The 18,960-nt window shown below is 36.8% G+C and overlaps 1 protein-coding gene across 3 annotated transcripts in view; it reads left to right on the top strand.

Annotated features, from left to right (window-relative positions):
* Positions 1–18,396, top strand: part of RMDN2 (regulator of microtubule dynamics 2) — a 243,637-nt gene extending 225,241 nt beyond the window's left edge. For all 3 annotated transcript variants that reach the window (XM_081068408.1, XM_081068406.1, XM_081068407.1), the window contains exons 6-11: positions 224–299; positions 1,355–1,432; positions 5,641–5,739; positions 11,249–11,302; positions 11,390–11,470; positions 18,027–18,396. In XM_081068408.1, the coding sequence (XP_080924534.1) occupies positions 224–299; positions 1,355–1,432; positions 5,641–5,739; positions 11,249–11,302; positions 11,390–11,470; positions 18,027–18,080 (442 nt within the window). In that variant the 3' untranslated portion in view covers positions 18,081–18,396. The remainder of the gene's footprint in view (positions 1–223; positions 300–1,354; positions 1,433–5,640; positions 5,740–11,248; positions 11,303–11,389; positions 11,471–18,026) is intronic.
* Positions 18,397–18,960: the final 564 nt, after the last annotated feature.

The following is an 18,960-nucleotide window of genomic DNA, read 5'->3' as shown; positions in this document are numbered from 1 at the left end:
TTACCTCACAGCAGACGTATGAGACAGATGGCATTAGTATCCCCAGTGATAGATGAGGAAACTGGCTTCATATCAGTGTAAAGTATTTAGTATTTTTAGAGCCCTTGCATTTAATGAATCTTTTGTCAAATATTAATGAATGCTTCAGAGATTTTTTAAAATATTATATTTGATGGCATTTGATTAAAAGTTTACAGGATATCCTCTGCTTTTCCCTTTTCAGGTACGCAGTTTTGTGTGGCTACGTATCGGAGTTTGAGGGCTTACAAAACAAAATTAACTATGGACATCTCTTCAAGGTATTTCTTTTTTCTTTTCTTCTTTTTTTTGTTAGTTTATTAGTAAACAATGCACTAGTTAGACATTTCACCCCTCACAAAGTGATAACCTCCCTCCCCCAATCTGTTGCCCCTCTGACATCGTATATATCTATTACAATTCCATTGACTCTATTCCCTATGCTATAAGGGTATTTCTTGATATTAAAAATGTTTTAATGTAGCTATATGTTCCATTAATAGGTACAAATCAAATTAGTCAACAATTGGTCTCTAGGAATTTATCTTTTTATATAAATGAAATATAAGTCTTTAAATAATACTATGCCCAAAGGAATCAAACAATTTTAGGTGATTAAAGATTATTACTCTAGATCCTGAAAGAAGTCACATAGGTGAATGTTATTTCATCAAACATACAGGATTAGCCTTTATCATGAGCTCACCAACATTTTCATGACTGGGACTAATTAGTTAACATTTTCTTCATACTAATTTGATGGGAGGAGTAGAATCCAATTTAGGGCTTAAATTTATCATGATAGATGAATAAAATAAGTAATGCAAATACGTATCATTTATAATGTGCCTCTAGTTATAATAGCTCAATAAATAACCCCTCGAGATCAATAATTATAGGGATGGGCACAAAGTTCTTGTTTTATAGCTCCCTATAACCACTTAACAATGTCAGGGGAGGAGAGTCCTCTACCACCTTGTGCTGCTGTTTCCTCCATTATACCCTAATCTGTTGATATTTGTAAGCTTGCCTCTGAATCAAGTATGAGTTGGGCGTGTCATGGGCAAACTATAATGTGACTGAGTGTTGTCTATTTTTATAGTGACATTGTGGCTTTAAATTATATGATTGTTAAATCATAGTCACAGTTCTGCTTCTAGTTCTGAGTAATCATTTTTGATCATCAAATCATTGATAAAACTTAACTGTATTAATGATAGAGATTGAGGAAGGGGACGAAACAACAGTGTAAAGTTTCTTTGAATTTACTAGATACAGTTCCATTCAACACTACCCAAAACCTTAGGAGATGATATTTCTTTGGATTTTCTTTCAGGAACATCTAGATAAAGCAATCCAATTTTTACCTGAAGAACCCTTTTTGTATTACCTCACGGGAAGATACTGTTATACTGTAAGTTGAATACTTTTATCTATAAATCTTATTTGAATATACTATTGTTGTGTGATATATGTTGAGTGACTTATTCCTTATGTCTACTGTAGGAATGATAAAATGATAAAATCATTTTCCCTATTGATAAAATCAATACATATTTTATGAGTTTCTCATTTACATATGTTATATATAGGATGTTATTTCATATATGTATGTGTATTTCTTTCCTTACTACCTTTCCATTTCCCCTTGAAGCAGTCACACTGTCTCCTGTGGTGCTGTCTGAGAGGGTCATCAGCCACCTACACATATGCGCCCTGTATTTAGTGCACTACTCCCTGTTTTGTGGGAGGACTTTTTTTCATCCATTAGAGTATATTAAGCGTAAATTATGTGCTCATTAGCCAGAAGATAAATAAAACATTGTCCTTGTCTGCAAGAAACTTAATTTAGAAAGGGGACACGGGCTCACCAACATTTTTGTGACTGGGACTAATTAGTTAATATTTTCTGCGTATTGATTTGGTGGGAGGAGTAGAATCCAATCTAGGCCTTAAATTTACCATGATAGATGAGTAAAATAAGTAATGCAAATACATATCATTTATAATGTGCTTCTAGCTCAATAAATAACCCCTCAGGGTCAATAATAAATAAAGGCAAGTCTAAGACCAAGTGTCTTACAGGACATTAGTTTACAGAAAATTAACAGAATGTAAACATATATCTTAAGAGATGCATGAAAAAATTACCATAAAGAGAAATGATATTTCTGAATGAGAAAATTGGGGTAAGCAAAAGAGGAAGCTTTTTAATTGATGCTTGAAGATTAGGGATGAAGACGGAAGCATGCTTTTTATTGAATATCAGCTATCAATGTGCATTTTATGCCTTACCTTTCTTATCTCATTTAATACTTATAATAGCTCTTTTATTATGCCAGTTTTAAACATTAAGAATCTGATTTTAAAATACTTTTATCAATAAAAATGAAGTAAAAAAAAAAAAAGAAAATATTTAAGAATCTGAGTCTTCATGAAGATAGGAGATTCACCTAAGATTTAAAATCCATTGACCCAACCTTACATGGGTCTGGAACTTGAATGTACATTATTTTCCTAGATTTCAAAAACCCAAGAAGGAAATTTTAATTCAAAATGGAAACTGATCTGGGCTGCCACATGGCTCAGTTGGTTAGAGCGCCAGCTCTGAACAGGGTTGCTGGTTCAATTTCAACATGGGCCAGTGAGCTGCGCCCTCCACTACTAGATTGAAGACAATGAGCTGCTGCTGAGCCTCCAGAGGCGCGGCCGAATGGCTCAACAACAAGGTTGCTGGTTCAATTCCCCCATGGAATGGTGGGCTGAGCCCCCTGCAACTAAAGATTGAAAACAGTGACCGGATTTGGAGCTGAGCTGTGCCCTCCACAACTAGATTGAAGGACAATGACTTGGAGTTGATGGGCCCTGGAGAAGCACACTGTTCCCCAATGTTCCCCAATAAAAATATAAATAAAAATAAAAAATGGAACCTCATCTTCATGGCAAAGAAAAATGGCAGAGGCTAAGGTTAATACTCCCTGGAGAAATGTATCCTCACACAGGTGTTATAAAACTCTTGTGGCTTTATAAAACTCTTGCAGTGTGGCACAACAATGGTGAGCACAAAAATAATATGATTTACAAAAAATAAGTCATCTGGAATGATAAAACAGAAGAAAAAAAGAACAGAAATACATCTAAAAGGACCTCAGATTTTGGAAACATGGAACACAGAATATTAAACAGCTATCTAGATAATGTGTTTTTTAAAAATAAAAGGAATTAGGGAAGAAATGGTTGAGGAACATAGGACTACAAAAATGACCAGATAAAGATGAAAAATTGAAAAAGAAATAATTTTGATTTTTATAAAAAATATATTATTTCACATGAAAAGTCAATGATAAGATTTAGCAGTAGATAGGCACCCCTAATGAGAAAACCAATGAACTTTTAAGATAAATATGAAAAAATTACCTGGAATTCAGCACAGAGAACAAAGAATAGAAAATATGAAGGAGAGATAAAAAGACATGGACAGTAAGTTAAGGACACCAAATAGTGGTAAATTTTCACTCACCTCTTTTGGTAATTAATAGAATAAGAAGACAAGGAAAAAAGTATCATTACTTTTATAAATATTGGAGCCTCACTTTTAATAAACTTGCTCTAATAGACATATATAAAAATACATACTTAACCATCAGAAGATACACATTTTTCAAGCATATATAGAAAGTTTACAAAACTGACCACATATGAGGCCTTAATAAATTTCAAAGAATTGGTATCATACAGTTTTTCTGATCATAATGCAGTTAAATTAGTGCTTAAAAAACAAAACAACTTTAAAAACATAAATATTAAAGTTAGAAATAATATGAAATGATAATTAAAACCCTAAGAAGATGCCATTTTATTCCTACTTATTTGATAAAATTTAAAAACACCAATATGAGATGTTGTAAGAATATGGAGCAACAGGAATTCATACATTGTTGTGGGAGCATAAATTGGCGCAACCACCTTAGAAACAATTGGGTATTATCTTTTAAATTTGATTACTTGTCTACCATGTAACCTTGCATGAGTGCCTTCCCTTGAGAAACTTGCAGATGTGCTTTAGAAGGCATGTACAAGGAGGCCCATAGCAGCCTTGTTCCAAAGAGCAAACAAATGGAAAAGACCCAAATGTCCATTGACAAGAGTGGATGAAAAACCCTATATTTAAGTGATGCAATATTTCATAGTTATTTAAATGACTGAACTTCAGTTATACTCATCAACCTGTATGAAATCTTAAAACTAATGTTAAGTGAAAAAAATAAGTCATAAAAGGAAATAAACAACATGATAACATTTTTCAAATAAGCTTCCTAGAAACCTAGAAGATACAATGAAGAAGGAAGGCACTTGATAGGGTTAGGGACAGCATTAATACCCTTTTAAGTATTCATTTCTGAAACCTTTTAATCTTTTATAATAAACATCTAATATTCATATTTGGGAAAAACGAAAAATTTTTAAAAGAAAGAAAAAAATAAATGACAATATGAAATCTAATTTTGGTGGCTATTGGATTAAAAAAAATTTTCCTGGATTGTAAATATGTACGAGATCTGACGATTAAGTTCGTGAATTTGTTGCAACCATGTTTCTAACCTTTTTTGATATCAGAGAGATTATTCATTATGAATTTGTACCAACTGGACAAACAGTTAATTACCAAGTGTACTTTGGAAGTGCTGAAAAGGCTGCATGAAAAAGTTAGATGACCTGAACTTTCCACCAACAATTCATGGCTCTTGCATCATGACAATGCACCAGCTCACCCAGCACTATCCACGAGGGAGTTTTTAGCCAGTAAACAAATAATTGTATTGGAACACCCTCCCCACTCACCTGATCTGGCCCCCAATGACTTCTTTCTTTCCCCGAAGATAAAGGAAATATTGAAAGGAAGACATTTTGATGACATTCGGGACGTCAAAGGTAATATGAGAACAGCTCTGATGGCCACTCCAAAAAAAGTTCCAAAATTGGTTTGAAGGGTGGACTAAGCACTGGCATCGGTGCATAGCTTCCCAGGGGGAGTACTTCGAAGGTGACCACAGTGATATTCAGCAATGAGGTATCTAGCACTTTTTCTAGGATGAGTTCGCGAACTTAATTGTCAGACCTTCATGTATTGGGCCCTCTATATACTCTCTCTGGGTTGAGGATACTCATTCTATTTACATTTATGAGCTGCTGGGCTCTCTGGGTCAGCTTGGTAGCGTGGAGTAGGCAATAAGAGAGCAAAGACAGGGTCTCATAGCTACTGTAGTCTTGTGCAAAGAAATAGTTTCAGTCATCTCAGAATCATGAATCTGATGAAGAAGCAAGATCAGCATTATTTCTCACCCCCTCCTCTTTTTCTCTTATTGAACACCATCTTACAACTATTTCAAATGGTTTTGTAACCAGTGCTTTCAGAGATCATAGTTTGTTAGAATTATGGAAAAGGGAAATAAAATACTAATATCGTAAAGGGGATATCTCTCATATGTTAGTAATGGATATGTATATCTTTATATATTATGTGTATACACATATATATGTACACACACGTCTAATTCGGGAGAAATTATTCATTCAAAAGGTAAACAACTTTCTAAGAGTGATGTTGCTCTATATTTGCAGGTCTCGAAACTGAGCTGGATTGAGAAAAAAATGGCTGCTACTCTGTTTGGAATAATACCATCCTCAACGGTACAGGAAGCTTTGCAGAATTTCCTTAAGGTATATTTTATCTATCCATTACTTTAGTGTCAAACTGGTTACTACCTGCACCCGTCCTTTCTACCCTTGTCAATGAAATCTTTCTCATCTGCACGTGTAGATCTCTAACAGTTTGAATCCCAGTTTTGGCATGTTCTGTTTTAAACCTGTCATAATGTTTTAAAATTCAAACGACTTCTTGGAGCAGCAAGTTACGCCCTTCCAGGTACAGCAACCCTTACTTCCAAGTCCAAAAGCAACTCTCCAGGTCATGCCCTGATTATTAAAGCTGATCCCAAATATACCTGATTAGCCTAATATAGAAACAGTTTAATCTTAAAGAACTAAAAGATACCAAAAGGAAGAGTTATTTTAAAAGCCACTCCATAGGTTACAGACAGTTCTATGAAATATTCTTGGGACATCACACCAAACCGCTGTTTTCATTCTTGTCTTAAAATGTATAATGGCTATGCTAATAAAACTCCAAACAATAATATATATATGTGTACACATGTAAATGTGTAATAGCCCCCTCCACATAATCAGCTTCCTTTTGGGCTAATTTCTTTATCTTTCTCTAGAACCAGTGATAGAATCTTACAGATACTAATGTATTTTTTTTCCCACCTACAATTTCAGATCTGTAACAATACAGACAAAATCAGGCTCTGAACTGTATTGTCCAACATATTGTCTATGCTGATTTTTTTTTGTTGTATTTTAAGGATCAATTTTCTAGAACTGAGAGGAAATTTAGAGATCATTTAGTCTAAGATGGCAAATATTTTCATCGCACTTTTCATCTCTGAACAATGGCTAGGGCTGCCTAGAATGCTTTGTGAAAAAATAAGTAAATAAGTGAGATCCAGCACGAGCCCAGTGGCGGGAATGGGGCGGCTGGTTGGCTCAGCTGGTTAGAGCGCAGTGCTCATAACACCAAGGTTGCCAATTCAGTCCCCACATGGGGGGACTGCGCCCACATGTGTGAGCTGCGCCCTCCACAACAGATTGAAGACAGCGACTTGACTTGGAGCTAATAGGTCCTGGAAAAACACATCGTTCCCCAATAAAATTAAAAAAAATATATAGTACCAGGAAGAAAGTACAAGGGTCATATATTTCTTATTTTTTATCTAAAGTGATCTTTTTTGTTTTATAAAGAGGGAATTACATCAGGAAGTTAATTTTTTCCAGAGTCACACAATGGCTAATCAAAGACATGAGTGAAGTCTACGGCTGTATCATCCCTATTTGTTCATCTGTTTTCTACCACTGAGAATTACTTCCTCTAGTTTAAATTTTGTAAGAATGTAGATCATGGTATATTTAAGGTAAATGATTTATAAAAGGTGCTGAGTTAATTAGCAAAAAATTAGAAAAAATTTGAACTTGAAACTCATTTCTTCATAGTATCAAAGTTATAACTGGGGAGGTGGGGTCAGGTTCCGTACACTGCACAAAAGTTCTTAAGGTGCTCATGTACCTGAAATATACACAGAGAAAATCAGAAGTGGTAAGAGGCACAAGAATGCGGGGGTAAAGATTGCAAACTCTTTAATCAGACCACCTGGTTAAATCCCAGTTCTATCACTTACCAGCTGGTTAACACTGGGCAAATTACTTAACCCCTCTCTCTCAATTTAATCAATAACATGAAGATAATATTATCTGCCTCACAGTGTTGTTGTGAAGATTACATAAGTTAATAGAAGTAAATTGCTTAGAGAGTGCCCAACGCATAGTAGGTGCTAATAAAAGCTCACAGAATTTTAACTTCATTAAAATGTAACCATCTTGGGGACCTCACCATTCAATCGTGACTCAGATTCTTACTGAAAATGCATTCCATGGTGTTTGTCAAGAGAGAAATCATCAGGGCTGCTTCTCCCCATGTCTACGCTAACAACCAAGGGTACTGAGGAGCCTAGACTGCTGAGGCCTAAAGCTGTGGAGGAACTAAGAAACCTGGGAGGTGGAAGGAAAGGAAAGGACACAGCACAGACGTTGGATCGCATACCCTAGGAGAGTCTGCACCCCCTGGCCCTGGCAGGAGGTCATGTTGTTAGAGACAAGGACTCCTGCCCCCACCCCCCACTCCATCCCTTCAAAGAGCATTTACCGGGGCCAGGAATGTATCCCCAGAGCCTTCAAGTTCAGTCCTGTAGAGATCAAGAGCACTGGCTTTATAATCAGACAGTTTGAGACTTGAGCCTTTTCCTGTCTGTCTGACCTGGGCATGTTTATTTCTCCTCATCTTAAGTTCTTCCTCTATAAAGTAGGCATAAAAATACATACTTTATATGGTTTTTGTGAAGATTGCATGAAATAATACATGTAATTTTCTTGGCCCAAGATCTAGCACATTAAGTGTTCTAACTGAAAATAAATGTTAGTTGCTATTATTTTGCTCTTATAACAAGTGAAATCTTGTCCATCACAACTAAACATCTAGGGAGGTGGTTTTAGATGCGGAGTTATCTGTGAATCCTCTGTTGTTTCTTTCTAACTATAGTATGCCTCCCACCTCATCCAAAATTCTGGCAAGATTCCCTCAGGCAGTGGTTCCCACCCTTGTCTATACATTAGAATCATCTAGAGAGCTTTAAAAAAATGCCAGCCCAGGCTACAACTCAGACTAATTGTTTCAGAATCTCTGAATATATTAATGATTAGTTTACATACAATAAAATGCACCCATTTTCAGTGTGCAGTTCAGTGAACTATGAAAATTTTATATACTCATGTAACTACCACCGTTTCAAAATCTAGAATGCAGCCATCACCCTGGAGAGTTATCTTTGCCCACTAGCAAAGGGACCTTTGACGGCATCCACTGACCTGCTTTCTGTCACGATAGGTTAGTTTCGCCTATTCTAAAATTGTATGTAAATGGAGTCATAATGCTTGTACTTTTTGTGTGTTTCTGGCTTCTTTTGCTCAGCATAATGTTTCGAGATTCTTGCCTTTTATTGAGTGTATCAGTAGTTCCTTTCTATTGCCAGGTAATATTCCATGATGTAGACGTACCACGATTTGCTTGTACATTTACCTATTGATGGATGTTTAAGTCATTTCCAATTTGGGGCTATTGTGAATAAAGCTTCATGGATGGGTATGTGCAGTAAAGGACAGAGATGTCAGTGCTGGGGGACAGGCTTCCCTGATCTCACCCACTGTTTGCAATTATGTGATCCCTGGATCTCCCAAATAATGATGGAAGGCTGCTGCTTGAGGTTATGAGATATTTGAAAATAAAGCTAATTTATTCAGCAATGTTTGTTAAGCACATATCTAGCATTAAACAGTCTCAAATGTAGGAAACACAGGGATGACCAACACAGCCCCTGCCTCCAGGAAACTTGTACAGCCAAGACCAAGTAAACAAGTACACTGTCTTTGCCAGGTGTTATGATAAAGAGTGTTCTAAGAGCCTAGCCAGAAACTGCCCCTTAATTAGAGCATGTCACTGAGTAATACTGCCTTCTTTGTTATTCAGCTAAGGCCTGTGTTCCTTTAGGCTTCTTTTTCTTTTTTTAACTTTAAGGAAAAAAAGAGATGTTCTGACTTATAATCCTTCTGCATAATTAAACATAGTGTTAAGGTGTATATACAGAATTAAAATGCCAACATTAAAGAAACAAGAAACTGCTTATTTACATATTTGGGGGCAAGTTATCCAGAGAGAATTGGGACAGAGCTTGCAGAAACTACTGGACAATTACAATTGAACAAAGTTCAATCTAGGTCCCTCTCTTAGAATAGCTAAAGAAATGCACTTAGTAAACTCAAGGAGTTGAAATGGAAATCATTGGACAAGACACAAGAAGAAGGTAGGAGAACCAGAATCTGTCAGCACCGTGGATGGCTCTGTAGGCTATTCAAAGCTCTGGCTAGGACTGAACTTGACAACTTCCTTCAGTCTGTCTGCAGCCTTGCTGTCTCACGAGCAGGTTCTAGGCCAGATCCACACACTGTTTATCTACTCAGTCTGAAAGAGTTACACCCAGTCTGGCTCCCCGGCCCAAGAGATGTTTGTCCTCCTCCTTTGAAGACCCTTCCTTCTGAGATTCTATGGAAAGGAAATGTCCTGCACAACAGATGTGCTCACTTAAGGTAAATTCCTCACACCCCAGGGTCTTGGATTCTCCTCCATGAGTACCCATCTGTAAGATGTGTCTATCCTTTGACTCAGCAATTCAACTTCTAGAAATCTTTTCTACAGACATTATCACACATGTACCCAAGGATATAGGAGCAAGTATGTTCATTGGTCACTATTAGTAACAACAAAAAATAAGAATAAGTCTAAATAAATGTCTAATGGGGAATGCTTAATTTAATTGTAGTATATGTATAGTATGAAATACAGGTCTTAGGGACAACGTAGACCTGTGTATGCTAACATGAAAAAACGTCTGCAATATGTTGTGGGGAAAAAAGTTTTGGACCAATATGTAGAAAATGGTCCCTTTTTAATTTTTTTCTCAAAAACAAATGATCATTTTGTTTGTTTGGTTTGGTAAAACGGTCTGGTAGGATGCATGTCAGCCTGTTGGTAATGGTTACCCCTGGGGAATAAGATTGAAATTAAGAATAAAATTAGAACAGAGAAACTCTAACTTTTTAATTTTGGAAATGTCTGGATTGCTTGTATCTTGCATTTTTTTGTAAACTTTTCTTTTAAGTACCCTTTTTTCTCTTGGGCTCTGCATCCCTGTGGGCTGGGAGTGGGGTCCGGTTGGGGGCTTACTTGGATAGGCCTTTATAACAGCAGAAGCTGACTCTATGCCAAGACTGACTTAGGTTCAAAGAAAAGCGCTCTAGTAGCAATACCATATACCTGAAAGAGTTCTTATTTACCAGAGATAAAGAAAAGGAACAGGTACATAATAGATAAGTAGATAAAGAGTACATTACCTTCAAAATTCCCATTTATTAAACTCTGCAAGTAGGTGTACTACTTGGACTAGTTGTTTCAAGGACCTGTCTTTTCTTTAAACGTACTTGAGGTGATGGACTTCAGATATTATTCAACTCATATAGAACGTATTAAAATCACAAGACATCAAAATCAAATATTAATGTCCTAGAAGATGTTTGCCATGGGATTCCAGTCATGCTGTACCCTTATTTCCTAAATAGATTGAAATGTATATGTAAGACTTGTCCTGGGGAGAGTGTATCACCGATTGTTTTTGTTCTTGAAAGGAAAAGAGAGGAAGGATAGAGAAGGGGAAGTGAGGAGAGGATTATACAAAGGAATCCAAAAACCTTAAAGTATCCCATTGCTTTGTATACTTTATGACCATAATAATAATTTCATTTTAAGGGACAAACTCAAAACCTTATTTCCACCTAGAAGACACTTGAACTGATAAAATGACTCCGATGTGACACAACCAACCTAAACTCTTAGGATAATTTGGTTAATATTTGATTTATTGACATATATCCTCTTCACTGGTTGTTACTGTTGCTGTTTTAATATCACCCTATTATTCTCTTTTCTGTTTCCTCTTAAAATCAGGTTGAAGAACTACACCCTGGTTTTTCTAAGTCCAATTACATGTTTCTGGCCAAGGTAATGAAGACTGCTGTTTTAAGATCACTTTAAATCCATTACATAAAAAAGTGATTACCTTTAATAGTGATTATTTTTCATTTCTAGTGTTATATGGATCTTCAAGAAATAGATAATGCCAGGAAGTTCTGTAATTTGGCAATGTTGCTTCCTTGTGTTACCAAAGAGGTAAGCCCAAACAGTGCCAATGAGTGCTATTATTTTATTGGTACTACGGTAGTCCAGTTTCAAGTATGAACAATGGCTTATGAACATCTGGAGTTTTCTTCAATGCTAAAACATTTTGACTTCGATTTAATTTGTACTATGGACTTTTTAAAATTGCTATAGGTAACCCTTCAGCAGGCGACCTCTGTATCTTTAAGAGACATGCAAATCATGGGCTAGCAGTTAAAACATCCTGATGCTCATTAGATGTTAGACAACAGGTAATGGACAAGCCCCACTAGGAAGGATGGAGGACAGCATAATTCTGGAGAGTTGGTGTAAACTGACAGGCAACAAACACACTAGACAGGCTGACCATTTAGAACAAGAGGTGTCCATGGGGTGCCATCTTCAGTCCCAGCTCATAGCACAGTGTGACTAGCCGAGGCCATGAAGAAGATTCCGAATGTATATTAATTTTTTTTCTTGGTCTTTGAGCACGTACCATTCATGAAAAAGAAGCGATCACATTGATTCTTACCCTTTCATTCACTAATTCAGGATATTGGGTACGCTCTAAGATTTAGCAATTTCACAGAGTTAATATAGCTCACTCCATGTTCCTGTGAGCCATTTCCTGGTATATAAATAGATAAATGTTTTCCTGCTCTCTTTGCATACCACCAACCATTATCATCTTCTGAATCACAATAGAAAAGAAATGCTTCAGAGAGAAGCACTCCTCTTCTCTGTTGGAGCAATTCAAGGCATTTGTTGGAATCTGCAATATAAACATGTGAGACATGCCCATTGCTCTATAGGATCCTATAGCCTAGAAGAGAACATGAGGCACGTATGCAAACAACTAAGCTCAGGGTAGAAAGCATGAAGTGCTAAGAGAGGTACAAATCATTGTTTATGGAAATGCTAAAAGGGGAGAAATTGTTTTCACTTGGAAGAGATCAGGCCGCATGAGAGGTTGTCTCTGAAAGACATATATAAGTGAGGTGTTGGCGAAGCACATTGCAGGTCATGAACAGAGGTGGAAAAGCAAAGATTTGTCTAAGGAGTGTTCAGGACAGTCATGGACAATAAGGCTGAAAAGGGGCAATGAAACAAGGCCTGCCCAGGAACAGCTACTCAGGCTCCAGCAGACCTCTTCCCCACCCACCTGTGCAAGGTCTTGGACTGCTTATATGTTTGGGATTTCCTACAGAGTAGATTGTCCTTCTAATATGAATCCCTCAGTTGTTTCCATTGATTAATAGAGCAAAACGGCACAGTCTCAGTAGCAGCAGTCCTTCTCCAGAAGACATTTTTTTCAGCAAAAAACAGATTTTTGTCCTGCTGGTTGCTCGCTCCGTATTGGTGATTGGGACCCTACCTTCTTACGTCTCTCCTGAATGAGTCAGTTTGAGTTACATGCAGTTTAAAACTGAGTGCCCGTGCATACTTATTAAAATATGAGATTAGAATATGCTATGATAATGAGATATAATTGCATGATTTGTGCATGAAATACCGATCTCTCACAGGAGGAATGTGAGATATTGATGGTCCTTAGGGTTTAATCCTTGGTACCGAAGTCTCTTGTCTCCTCTCCCCTTTCCTCCTCCCTACCCCCCAAACCTATGTCCATGGCTTCAAATGCTATCTGCCTGCCAGGAGTCCTCAAATTTATATCTCCAGAACTCTCTTCTGAGTTCTAGACCTGATTATCTAATGTCCTACTGGACACCCCCATTTGAATGTCTCACAGACATCTCAAACTGAACTTGTCATCAGGCCTTTGGATCTGTTCTTCCTCCATCTTTCCCTTTTAGTAAATGGCACCCCCATCTACTCAATTGGGAAAACTGGAATCAACCTTGACACCACCTTCCTCCTCAGTTGCCCAACCCAGACATCTACCCAATCACCAAATTCTTGGAATTCTTCTTCTAAAACATGCCTTGAGCCATCCAGCTGCTCTCTCTCTCTCTCTATCTCTCCAAACAGGGCACCACATCAAGCCACTAAGTTGGTCTCCTCACAGCTTCTCGCTTCCTGCCCAGTCATGCTTGGTTTTCCATAGCAGCCAAAGCAACAGATTGAACCTAAACCTCAACATGTCACATCCCTGCTTTAAAATCTTTTGCTTTTCAGATGAAGTTCAGAATTTTAGCATGCCCTTCAAGGCTCTGATCTAGCTCCTACAAATCTCTCAGGCTTCATGTGTCTGCCCTTCAGACATACTGGTCTCTTTTCCTGAAATGCTCCCACCCGGATGTTCCATTCCCTTCACCAGCGTTATTCGTACTCATCCTTGAAACCTCACCATAAATGTCATTTCTTCAGGAAAGATTTCCTTGACCCCCAGGCAAGAAAGTACCTTGTACTTTGCCTTCATTTAGCACAGTTGTGATTATATAGTTATTTATGTGATTGTTCCATGACAGTAGCAGCCAGGTGTGTTTCATTCACCACTCTGTTCCTAGTGCCAACTATAGTGCCTGGCATGTAATAAGGACTCGGTAAGTATTGGTAGGAAGAATCAAAAGATTAATACCATGCCAAAAAAAAAAAGAAAATAGGACTGGTAATAAATATAACTAAGAAAACTGGACACTGTGGAAATACTTATATAATAAGCAAAATAGCATTAGCAAATATTTTCCATGTTACTTTTTTCCCCAGTGATGTGTCCATTTATATTCTTAGCAGGGTGTTTTTTTTTTCCCCCAAATAGTAAATATACTATTGGAAATATCCCAATTTCTTTTTCAGTTAGAAAACTGAAAACAGGATGAGATGAGTTATCTGTAGTAATCCCTATCTCTAAAGTTTTTCCAGATTGAAATATACCCAATTAGTGATTTTGCTGATCAATTGATTCATTTCCAAAATGTCTAGTGGTGCCACTAATTAAGAAGTCAACCCAGCCTTCAGTTTTGGCTCCCTCATGTGAACACACATAACATATTTGCTTCTTCCATGTGGCACTTGTAACCCTTCCTGGCCTTGTCGTCATCTGTGAACATGTCTTCTGTCCCTATCTGGGAGCTCATGACACTGCACTGGATAATGCAAGTGTCAGCGCTTGGGCTCTAGAGCCCAGTCGTGCGTGTACGCAGCTTTACATTCCCAGACTTGAAGCTACAGTATTTTATTACCCATGTGGACTTTTCTTGACCCTGCGAAGGTTATTTCAGGTCCTGATAAACATTTCTTTTAAAATAAAAGGAATTCCTGTGTTTATGGCAATGTGAGAATGATTACTGAGTGCAGTAATGACTATACCAGCAGCTGGAGGAAGTATTCCAGTTACTGACTTGGAGCATACTGAGAAAGCTCAAATATAAAAAGCATTATAATACACACACACACACACACACACACACACACACACGGTGCCAAAAACATGTATACACATTTTAAGAAAGGAAAACTGTATTAAAATTGTAATAATATATACCAATAACAAAAGATGAATACAAGTCACGTTTGACTTCTGCAATTACAAGTGGTGCTCAAGGTGGTTACCATCAGTGTCCAGACACTTCTGATTACCGGGAACTACTGCTTGAGCAGCATTGACCAAAGTGTCCACGTGGATGCATTGTTTTGGCATCCTGATACATATATAATATATTTATTATGTATATTTTATATATAATAAATACATGTTATAATAAAGATATATTTTTTTTCAATGAAGGATATGCTCATCTGGTAAAGAAAACTTTTAAAATTCTTGTAATATTTTGAAGTGACATTAATCACTCTTCTAAGACAGACTTTTATAGCATAGTAAATAGAATGTTCCAGAGACAAGCACAGGAAGAGGTGGACTCTGGGGATGCTGAAAGTAAAAAGTACTTCTTCATATTTAGCAAGTGGTATAGTTGTCTTTGAAGTTACCTTTTCTTTCAAGTCCTGGGCTCCATTTCAGCGGAGAGACTGTGTGCTATCTCAGCAGAAATGTTTGCATAGTTTGAACCTGGGGAAGAAAGGAATAACCTGAGCTGAAAACCATAACCTGAGTTCTTACAAGAGGACATGTGCATAAATATGGCCACTTGTATTAAGTGCTTGAGACATAATGAAGACCTCAAAGTTAATCAGATAGTTTTGCGATTGCCATGCCACAAAGCAGAAAACTTCTGTACGTGCAAGAGAGTAACACACCATGTGAATGTAACCTGTGTGGCAAAGACTTTAGCTAGCGATTATCACTGAATGATCAACACAGAATTCATGTGTAGAAAAATGAATAGATGAATGGATGTGGGCAAACCTTTAACAGCCTCTCATCTCCTCAGTAGCAGAGATTTCATACTGGAGAGAAGTTCTTTGAATATAATGAGAATGGGAAATATTTACTCACAGCCCAACACTGATTCAACATGTGTTGATTCACACTAGAGAGAAACCAGACAAATATAACAGACGTGGGAACCACGTCAGCCAGAGGGAGCTACCCGTTGTTCATAGCCAGGTACTCACACAGGCGAGAAACCTTTTGTCTGTGATCAGGGTGGAGATGCCTCCAGTAACAATATCCTTCAAATGGCATGCATGAATTCACTGCAGAGAAACCATGTAAATGACATCTCTGTGGTAAAGCCTTTAGTTGGTGCTCTAACCTTGGCCGTCATGAGACAATGCATACTGAAGAGAAAGCCTATAAATGTAATGAATATGGAAGAGCCTCAGCCTCACCTTTATAGTTACCAGAACATTCACATGAGGGAAAAACCCTGCAGCCTTCAACCAAAGCTCAAGCCTTGGTGTGCACAGAAAACTCAGAGTAAACCAAGAAGGAAAGCATCAATCTTTACCAAGTGGAGGAAGCCATATGAGAAGTACCAGATAATTCATGTTAGAGGAACAATTCAGTGAAATAAGCATGGGAATCCATTTAGTCATGCAACAATATTCCAGGACATGTAAGGATTTTCACTGTATAAAATACTCTCAGTGTCATGAATGAAGGAAAGTCTTCAATGGTCACACATACCTTAGTCAGCCTTAAAGCTCTCACAATTGGGAGTTCCTCAGTCCTCAAGCCAATGTGGAAATGCCTTCATCATGAGTTTATATGAGACACCTCAGACTGCAAAAAACGCTATCAAGAACCCTTCAGTACACAACTCAACATATAATTTAGACTTTTGCCAAATGACATATTGCTGTAAATAGTGTAGTGTAAATATGTAGAACTGTCATGCACCTTTGGAAATGTTGAATGCAGAATTTGGCAAGACACAATAAGCAATCAGATAACCTCTCTTCAGTACCTTAATAAAAGCTGATTAAAAATCTAATGCATTGGTATTTGTCTTTAATACCATGAAAAAATCATGAAATATTGTGGTGAGTAATTGGTACATTTTTCCTTTATTACATCACGATTGATCTGTTGATTAGTTTTTATTTTTCATGCAGCTCTAAACATATTTACAACTGTTCAATCAGAAAACAACATTTAATGTAACTGAAAAAATGTAGAGCACAAATAATGTGTTCTAATTATATTAGTTTTGAAATATGTTTCTGCATGGCAAAGGTGAACGGAAACACAGGCAAATAAGACACACTTTTTTGGTTCAAATATCCCAGGTGATGGTGACAGGGAGTAGGGGGAGGGGTAGCCTTTGTTTGTTTTCTAGTGTTCTAGCATCTAACCACTAAGTTAGCAGGCATTTATTTAGGGCTTCTAGGTGCTAGGCGTGGAGCTAGCCTTAGGGTTACAAAAATAAACATGAATTATGGTATTTTATAAGTTTTTTTAAAAATAATACATTAATACTCTAGATTCATTCATCGTATTTTCTCACAACCTTCAAAAAATACTGATTTGATAGAAGTTACACTACTAGTTGACCAGACACTGCTATTGAATTCATGTGTTCATGTTTATGAAGAACTTCCAGTTTTTTTAAAAAAAAATCTAGCTAGCAGCTGCTTCCAAATATCTACTTTGTCCAGTTTGAGGAAACTGTTTAAATTTGTTACATTACTTAAATTCTGTCTGATAGGTGCTCAGTAAAGGTTTGTTAAACACAGAAATGCATAGGAGAATCTACCATCTGAAGTTATTGTTACTGTTTCTACCATCCACACTTGTTTTAAAGAAATAACAGTACATGTGGAGTCCTATAAAGCACATTATGTGATTTTTAATCTTAACTATAAACTCCCTGATAATGAAATGTATCTGCCTCTCTACATCTAACAATGGAGTCTCAGATTTCTTCATATCCTTCTGCCAGGGCCAGGACTTCTTCCACATCTTATAGTTGAAGAAGAAAACTGTTATTAACACGTTGGTGGGATCCAGTGTGTCTGCTTACATGGAAGGCACTGCCCTTCCATTGTTCTACCACTCCAGACCTGGTGGAGGATGAAACTGGAAGTAGCTTTCCATTACTCCTATTCTCAGAGATCTAAGTCATGCCTGCTTCTAAGTAACCCACAGTTTCTCTGTAATCATCTTTCACAAATTGTCCCCACTCAACAAAAGTCTATTTCAAAGTACCTAGAGTATCAGGACGAATGTGTGAATTTTCATTGTACATTTGTGTTTTCCTTGTAGGATAAAGAAGCACAGAAAGAGATTAAAACAATGAGCACTTCTTTGAAGAGGTAAATAAAAGAACTTCAACAAATCAGATGTGGTCCACTAAAATTTAAACTAATCAAAGTTGTGTTGTTATCCTTTTTTTTCTTTTCTGAAGTGAAGGCAGTGGGCTCAGATTTGAAAGTAAAACCATATTTCTGCAGAATGCATTCACTAATAGCATTACAAAACTAATCATGTTATTTGGGCAAGTCTGTTTCCTCTAATGTCAGTACAAAATGATCTTTAAATATGTATGCTTTGTATTTTTCCTATCAATAATCTCTAGTCTTCAGATTATTTCTTTAAATATTTCTTTAAATAAAATATTTAAATCAATCCAATAAAATGAACGCGAATGAGTGTTTTATTGTTGGCTTCAATGGAGACCTTACAAAACAAAATAATATCATTAATGTGGATGAAAATGGAAAAACATGATCAAAGGTCATGAACAGTTGTTGGTAACAGATAAACAAATGAAGAAATATATTGTAATTAGTGATCAGAAATGTGGATAAAATTCCAATAAGATACTGTTTTACCATCAAATTAGCAAGGATTGTTTTGAGTTTTTTTCTTTCAAGAAACATTCAGTGCTGGTGATGCCATGAGGTGGAACGTTCTTATGCACCGCTGGTGGGAGGGCGTTTTGACAAACATTTGGTAAAATAAAATCAGAGCCTTAAAAATGTACTAACTCTTTAATCTTGTAATTTCACTTCACAGAAATAAATCTAAAGAGAAAAAGTACAATTGTTTATACACAAATGTTACAGCAAAACACTATGTCTCACAATAAGAAAGTGGTTCACAATATTAGAATATAACTGCAATAGAACTTTTTTTAAATTTTTATTGGGGAATATTGGGGATCAGTGTGTTTCTCCAGGGCCCATCAGCTCCAAGT

The sequence above is a fragment of the Rhinolophus hipposideros genome, assembly GCF_964194185.1.
Source record: "Rhinolophus hipposideros genome assembly, chromosome: 12".
Taxonomy (NCBI): Eukaryota; Metazoa; Chordata; class Mammalia; order Chiroptera; family Rhinolophidae; genus Rhinolophus; species Rhinolophus hipposideros.
The sequence above is the reverse complement of the archived record's forward strand: the minus strand, read 5'-3'. Positions and strand labels throughout refer to the sequence as shown.